General features: G+C 42.1%; 1 protein-coding gene across 1 annotated transcript; it reads left to right on the top strand.

Annotated features, from left to right (window-relative positions):
- The first annotated feature begins 3,202 nt into the window (after positions 1–3,202).
- Positions 3,203–8,056, top strand: LOC146643072 (DEP domain-containing mTOR-interacting protein-like). The gene is made up of 5 exons (XM_085396865.1): positions 3,203–3,397; positions 5,256–5,474; positions 5,696–5,766; positions 6,103–6,207; positions 6,484–8,056. Exons 1-5 carry the CDS (start codon positions 3,379–3,381, stop codon positions 6,610–6,612), a joined length of 543 nt encoding a protein of 180 aa, XP_085252991.1. The 5' UTR covers positions 3,203–3,378; the 3' UTR covers positions 6,613–8,056.
- The last annotated feature ends 453 nt before the right edge of the window (positions 8,057–8,509 follow it).

The raw sequence follows: 8,509 nt of genomic DNA, 5'->3' as shown, positions 1-8,509 counted from the left end.
GTCTAAAACATGCTGAAATGCTGTGTTTGTTTCATTTTCTACTCATATGAAATCAAGAAGTGCCACGTGGGATGAAGAAGCATAAACGCTGCATGTTCGTTTCATGATGAAAGCACCTTTGCCAGCCTTCAAATGTCACTGAGGAGAAAAAAGTTAACCAGCAGCCTGACGCAGGTACTGAATAGTAGCAGCTCAGGCTCACACCTTTAACACTTCTCAACACTTTAATAATAAGTCTGAGCTGTTATTAAACTGCAGCAGAGATCCAGGCTTTAATCCAAGGATACCGCCTTTGAGGAAACATCTGAAGGCGATGAACTCCTGACTCTGTTAGTCCTGCGGCAGGTTGCCATCCTGCCCGGGGCGTACCCTGCACCTCTCTCTATGACAGCTGAAGACTCCAGCTGGGGCCACACTGCAGAACTGAAGTGGAAGAAATGAATGAATGGAACTACAACACAATCGGCTCACTGTTCCTCCTGGTTACATTTGGAAATAACTGGAAAAGTCATCACATAAAGAAAACCGTGTAAGTCACAGAGGTGTCCAGTGAAAAAGCCCAAGATGGAAACTGACTATAAAACTCCTTTATGGATGAGCTCACGCCCACATAAGCCCTAAACTGCTTTAAAGTCGTATACTTTACAACTACAGAGGCTTGCTTCATTTTAATGTTTCCAGGTAAATAAAAGAAACACATGAGACGTGTTGTGTTAGAGGAGTTCATGACCCACATGACTCGTGGGTCACTGTGTCAAAGGTTAAGAGCTTGTTTTGTTTTGCAGGGCTGAACTCCTTTAGCCGATGGCAGGAAATCCCACCTCATCATCCGTCCCCAGTACAGTGTCATATCTGCTCGCAACAGCAACAACTTCATATTAAAGAAAACTGTCCACGACCTTCCAGAAATTCCAATAATTAAATCCAAGTTGCAGGTGGAACAACTGAAACTCCATCATGCAGTAGAAGAAGGAAGTCACAGTAAAAACTGAACATGTGATTGGTCTCCAGCAGACAGTGAGGGTGGAAAAATGAAGGGCTTTTTTAGAAAACCATTAAATGAATGCATAACATAAAGTGCTGTGGATATTAAATCCATCTTAATTAAAGGAAATATTTGACAGAAAAGGTAAATAAATTAAAAGTACAAAATAAATGATCATCGTTTGATCCTGATACCAGAGCCACCTGAAAAAGGACTAAATTTTATCTCCAAAGTGACGACGCACAGGCTTCGTCGTTTTGTTTATTTGGTAATATATTCAGTTAAATGCAAATCTTGCTCCTGGATTCTTTTTGATGCATCTAAAAAGCTTTATTTATTTATTTATGCATTACTTGATGATTAGTTATTTATTCATTCGTTTTGGACATTTGTTTCCTCCAGAAACAAACACAAATGTCTTCTGGTTTGTTCAGTTTACACTCTCACCTTCATGTCACTCCAGGATTAAATCACTTTTTATTCAAACGGGTATCATTGGCAAAAAGTGTCGTTTAGCCCAAGATAATGTTAATGGTGTGAAACTGGATATTTCCTGATTCTATTGATCTGTTTGTCAAGCCAACAGCTGTCCGTGTATCTTTGTAGTTTTATCTTCAGTTTAACGAGCTCTGTTGGCCTCATGATCGACTCACTGATGAGTAACCTGAAAACTCGAGATTTTACCTCCAGACATTAGAAAGGAATGTGGATTTATCTCCCACATGTTGTTGTTGTATAACGATGATCACGACCACATGTCCTTCCGTGTGACTCAATTGACAAGTTTAAACCAAGTGACAACCTCGGGGGCTGAAACAGAAGCGGCAAAGGCTGCAGTTCCTCTGATGGCCATTTGAAGCTGTGTCCTGTAGCCCATACGTTTCTGTAGACCTCCAGGTTAAAATCAAGCTGGAAAAGGAAGCCAACGTAGAAGTTCTGCAGTTCCTCCAGAGTCCTCTATGTGTGTTGTTGGGGGAAACTTCAAAACCAGAGTTTTCGGTGGTTAACTTCACATTGGAAACGTTCTTGTCCTTCCCTTTTAGAGACTAACTGTGAGGGCCATTCATATGTGTGTTTATTGAGTTGTCCCTTAGTTTTACTTGAACTTTATGTTTTTATTTGTTTTTATGCCTGAAAATGTGTGTGTGTGTGTGTGTGTGTGTGTGTGTGTGTGTGTGTGTGTGTGTGTGTGTGTGTGTGTGTGTGTGTGTGTGTGTGTGTGTGTGTGTGTGTGTGTGTGTGTGTGTTACTATTAAGGTGTAACAAGGAAGTCAAGAAACCTCATTACATGAGGCTCAGAGAAAATACTTCAAAGGACAAATATGGACGAAAACTCGCTGCTCTGTGCTGACCGATGGAAATCTCCACTGCTCTGCCCATCAGAGCAGAAATGATCTTTGTGTTTCCCCTTCCTCTCCACCTGCAGCTGCTCCTGCATGGCAACCAGGCTGAAGCTCAGTCCCATTTACAAGCAAAAACCTTCCTAAATCCTTCACGTCTCTGCATGCTTTCTTGTAAAGTTGCCAAAAGCTGCCAAATGTTTGAGTGTTTTTATCTTCTAAAATTACACAGTGCAAAACTGTAAATGCAGAAACCACCTGTATTATCACACAGTGACTTTCAGTGGGACAAAAGCTGAAACTGAAAGGTGATTGATCCTCAGGAACAGTGAATTCTGTTTGAGGTGATGGCAACACAAAGCTTGATAGCTTGATGTGCTGCAGGAGCACTTGCTTTTGTTTTCTGCTCTCCAAACAAAGGGCATGCAAGCAAAGTCTGCCAGCAGGTAAACATGCATGCAGAGTGTGCAGGACGCCACTGTGTCTGCAGACAGAAAGCACAAGGTTTACAGTACTAAAACTCTAGCACCACACCGCAGATTCATCTATGTGCAACAGTCTGTGGAGATTAGTGCAATACTCATGAAATCCCCTCTTGCTATGGAATATAAGAGCTCCCATGCACTCTTTGCATTAAACCTGATTTTTTTGTGACAATAATTGTTTAACGGTTCATAAGTGACAGTTAATAATTAAAATGTACTGTGAGATTTCTACATTTACGAGTGTTATTTCTCATTTTTTACATTTTACTACATGTCGCCTCTCGCCTCCTGCTGACGGCTGGTTTGTTTGTTCGAGGGTTTAATATTTAACTCGGTCACGCACGTCTATTCCTAACCAGCTGACTACCCTCCCTTCAGATCACAGATCCAGTAACTGAGTACTGAACTGAGAAAACTGATAGGTGTCATCAAGCCTGTGCAGAGTCTCACTTGAAGCCGGGCAACACTCAGAGACTGATGGTCCGTCCATCTGTTGGTGTGCGCCTTTGAAGCTTGTCGTCTTCCGGATTCATTTTCTGCATTTTGCTTTTCTTGGACTTGAACAGAGATGGGACCTCGTACAGGAGGTAAGAACATCTCGCTTTACTTTCCAAACTCTGAACATGTGAGAAAAAAGAGCAGAGACCCCTACAGGAGCCATGACTCTCAGCAACGTCACAAACAACACACAAGATACAAGAAATTTAAAAAGTTGTAAGAAAGTCAAAGTTCAGAGCTTTAGTCTTTATTTATTTCTTTATCTTTAGTTTCAAAGCTGCTTGTAATAAGTCAACAACAGCAACTTCTCAGTTTATCCCACATGAGCTGCTTTTCCATCAGTGGCTGGCAGATGGTTCTCCTGCATGTGTCACTGATGCAGAGTTAATAGAGTTCAGCTTGTCTGGTTAATTCTTATTATAACCTTTAAAAATAATGTTTCTTTTCCATTTTTGTCACGTGAAAAAGAATTGTCATGTTATGACTGCATGTACTGATGGATACTGACTTCTCACATTTACTTCACTACACGAGGAAGACAGTAAATTATTATCCTGCAGAGGAAGAACTGTGATGACTCAAAGGCAACCATTTCCTTCATGAAGCAAATAAACGCACTTTATTGTTTGACTGTCGTTTTCTTATCCGGGTGAATCTTCGCCGAGTCAGCCGCTCTTAATAAAACGACCTAAGCGTGGATCTGTGTGATCGTGTGAGACTCCACAAACACTCAGCATCATTTTGTGTTCTGATACATTTATGGAAATAAATAAATGGACATGACGAAACTTTAAAAAGTGACCCAGAGGTTTTGGGCAAAATCAGTTTTAACACAAATTATTACATATGTGATAAAACTGTTTGCTTCAACACATTAACAGTTTTACACCTCAAGTCATCAAAGACTGTAAGGGCGAGGGAGCAGAGCGGCCTACACTTTCTCACGCTCAGCTAATCGTGTAATGATCACGACCCCCGGGCGTCACATGTCAGTGGTTTAACCTCTTCACTCATAGCAACCTCAAGAAACGTTCCTCTGTCTACTATATGTTTTTTAATGTTGCTGTTAATGTTACAACTGTAACCACTCAAACTGCTTCTCCGTTCTCATGACAACTGCAGCAGAGCAAACATGGCTTCAGAGTCACGCGTAGGTTTATGTGCTACAAAGGGAGAAAACGAATGAATCGCCGTTAAACTCGTCTGGCGTGAATGTGCAGCAGCGGAGAGGCGCTCGTCACACTGCCTCGTCTCACAGCAGAAGGAACAACTCAGTCAGCACCATGAACTCTGTTAGCCCGGCTTATCTCTGCTATTGAAAGAAGCGTAGCTTCTTATCAAAGCATGTTTGAACTGAATTGTTGGAAGTTAAATTCAGGAAGTCAAACACAGAACTGGGTCAGCTTTAATCGTTATTATTGAAAACATGGGAGTCTCCATCTCATCACTTCAACACTTTCCTTCTGTCCAGGGCCAAGTTTTCCCTGATGGGTGGGGTAGTGAGGGAGAAGCATAAATACATGCATACACATCATATTATTACTACAATGTGTATATTTTCATTCATTTAAAGGTGGCTTATTGTGAATAATCCCCCTCTTGCCTCTGTATAATATCAGGAAATATCTCTGATGTGGTGACGTTAGGCACACGGCTCTGACTCACAAAGCTCAGCTGCTGTTCAAACCTGTGTGTGACCTGCAGATGATCCGAGCAGCGCTGGCCTAAATCGGCTCAGAGGGCAAAGAACTAAAATAACTTGTTTCAGGGAGCAAACTTTGAGATTCAACCAAAATGAATCATGCAGAGCTGCTCTAGTACATCAGAGCAGGAACTCAAGATGTTGATGTCAATATTCATTTGGTAAATAACTCAAATGTTTTCGCTGACATGTAAAATATAATCAACAGAGTATTAAGGTTATAGAAACTTCTTTGTCTCCATCAGTCACAGCATCCAAGGATGAGAAAGCTGTCACAGGTGGATGTGGCGGAGGTCATGGTGGAGGTCGTGGCGGAGGTCGTGGTGGAGGTCGTGGCGGAGGTCATGGCGGAGGTCGGGGAGAAGCCCGGGTGAGAAGCTGCAGTGATGGAAACATATACACCCGAGGACGAGTCGGTCTCCCCAGCACCTCCTCCTCCCTGGTGCTCTCCAACCCCAAATCTGGTAATAAAAATGCTGAACAACTGAAGGAAGGAGCAGCTTTAGACCTCCACACTGTCAGCGTTGTCTTTGCTTTTCCAAATATGGAAACCAAACTGCTTTTAGTCATAAAAATCTGCCAAATCCAACATGGAAAGTTACCCACTGTGGCGACTCCTTGTGAATAAGGGAGCAGCCAAAAGCAGCTTGCATTAAATATAAAATGTCTTTTACTTTTGTCTCAGTCCTCAAGAGACCAGTGAGCACAGAGGAGCTACAAGAACCAGGAGGACCCTACATCAAGAAAACCTTCACGGTAAATTCATTTTACACACTTCAAAGAGTTTTCTATCAAGCTGAGGTAAAAACTTGTAACATTTTTTTCACAGTACAAGAGAAAAATGAGCGAATGGGACACCTTCTTTCTTTAAAAATGCTGTTCTATTATTTCAATGTGAACATGTTTCAAAGATGATTGTGGATGGTGTTGGTGCTGGAGTGAGTGTAACAGGTGTCAGGAAAGACAAATGCTTCACAGGCTTCATGAACAAAACACTAGATGAGAACGACGATGTCTTTTTCTCACTTTCTGTGTAAAAGACTTTTGCATAGCACACACCCACATGTGTGACTGTCGTCTGCGTGTCTGCAGATTGTCGGTGATGCAGTGGGCTGGGGCTTTGTGGTCAGAGGAAACAGGCCGTGCCACATCCAGGCCGTGGAGCCTCAGGGTCCAGCTGCTCTCGCAGGGATGAAGGTAAGCGTGACAGGCCACGTGGCTACTGAAGGAAGCCCAGTCACAACCAAAGCAGTTAGAAGTAGAGGAAGAAGCTACTGCTGTGAATTTATGCACCAAATATCCTGATATTGTGCTGAAGAGATACCAACTGAAGCTGAACTGTACTGTACTGTTGTTTGTACCACAACACGGTGATGGGCTGGCAAAATCCAACTCTGTTAAGGAACTGATGTTGATTTGAGCAGAGGACACTTGAAAAAGTTTGTACTTCCTGTCTCGTGTCCTGATCTGCAGGTTCGCCAGTTTGTGGTTTCAGTCAACGGCCTCAACGTTCTTGATCTGGACTACCGGACAGTCAGCTATCTGATCCTTACTGGGCCCAGAACTGTGGTGATGGAAGTAATGGAAGAGGCTGAAAACTGAAATTAGAGTTATGTGACCTACGTGTGCCCTGTTCCAGTTTTTCCTACAAAGACTGCAAAGATGCAACCGTTTGTTAGGAATTACACGGGAAGTCTTCTGTTTTTAAACTGTTGCTGAGCTGATGATGGGTGCGGTTGTTTTCAGAAGGGAAACTTTTATATATTTGAAAGATGATTTTGCAAAATCTGAGTAGCTTCATCAGGAATGAGTCAGGCTGCGATCCAGAGAGTAGAGTTTATCAGCGATGTGCGATCGGATAAAGTGGTGAAAGGTTTCTATTGAAATGAATGTTCAGCCATGACGGATTTGTTCATACATGCACCGTGGACAGGATATTTTCCACAGTTATTTCTCCCGTGTAGCACACATGCTGCAGGGAATAGTCCAGTCCTGATACTTTAAACTACTGGAAATAAAAATGAGGCAAAGCTGCTGAATGCAGTGTGTAGGAGGCGGCACACATGGTGCCAGCAGTGCGTGGAATACTAGCTGTGCTGCTCAGACATCACAACAAGTTACTAGCAACAATGTGCTGGCTTTGTACTGTAGCAGCTCTTATATTATATCAGCTAAATGCATTCTGGCTCAATGAGTCCAACAAGAATAACAGTGGAAAGGAGAAAACGTTGGCTGAACGCGTTTATTTTCAGGCGTTTTGAGACACGCCTGCACGCCGTCGACTTTCACAGTGACTCCCAAAGTGACATGATGTTGACAACAGTTGTTGTCTTTTCTTACTGTGACGGGTTGGACTTTTAACCCCACGCGCCACCTCACTTCCTCGTCCACACACAAATACATTACTTACGTCCATCACAAGAGTGTTTACACACACCTGAACCCCCACGCCTGGAAACTCTTCCTGCTCTTTAGCCCTTCGTTGTGTTTGCCTTTCCATCTGCTCGTGTCTGATTCCCAGTAAAGAAGCTTCGAGTGTAGAGAAGTGTGAAGTAGATCAATTTAAACTTACGGACGGAGCGGCTGTAACTGCACTGCTTAGTTTTGAAGCCTCTCTAAAGTGTCTCTTATTCTTTTATCTTTTTATACCTGTTTTTATAACGTGCCTGTGTGAGAGAGAGTTTGTGGGATATGTAAAGCCTCTCGGCGGGCAGCACTTTGCTCTCTGCGGGAGGATCCTGGAGACTCGGTGACTCTTTTGGCTCCTCTTGCGTCGTTAACGCTGTTTTCAGTTTGAAGGATCGTTGTTTAAAATACCAGCTGCTGAAGATTTTATTGAGAAACTGAATTTTTAAAATGTGTTTCACATAATCAGTATTTAATGTGTAACTGTATATGTTACCTCTTTGCTTAATTATTTTGTAATTTGCTTCAAACTACTGTTCCTTTCTTTTATTTGTGCATGTTTAATTGCTTGCATTTCAGTTTCGTTGTGACTGTAAGTAAGCTTTAATTTTTTAATGCTGAATACAAATAAAACCCTTCAGTGACAAAGACAGGCTCTCCTGTTGTATTCTTTATAGTGATTAAAGCTCATTAGTTGGAAGACGTGTAACAGAAATGTTACAAAGAATGTTCTGAAAACATCAGACAAATTGTATAACCAACCAGATTAATACAAAGCAAAATAAACCAAAGTATATTGATCGGTTTGAGCTTAACTGTCTGTTTCCAGTAACTTAAAGTCATCACAGATAATCTCATCCTCCCACTGATGGCTCGCATGTTTGCTCTGGTTTCTCTCACCATCACCAAACACGCCGCGTTAACGCTGACTAATAATTAACCGTTCATCTCAAGAGTTTCTTGGTTAAATGTAAGTTAGAAAAAAACAGCCAGTTCATAAAAACAGGCTTTAATGATCTCAGAGTTGCAGAATGTGCACTGCTGTTCCAAGAAGAAGTGATGTTACAGTCGACCCCGAGGAGCAAAGTTCACT

The sequence above is a fragment of the Rhamphochromis longiceps genome, linkage group LG22 (genome assembly GCF_057381845.1).
Source record: "Rhamphochromis longiceps isolate RC_006_pf linkage group LG22, R_longiceps_female_GT1.1, whole genome shotgun sequence".
NCBI classification, from domain to species: domain Eukaryota; kingdom Metazoa; phylum Chordata; class Actinopteri; order Cichliformes; family Cichlidae; genus Rhamphochromis; species Rhamphochromis longiceps.
The sequence above is the reverse complement of the archived record's forward strand: the minus strand, read 5'-3'. Positions and strand labels throughout refer to the sequence as shown.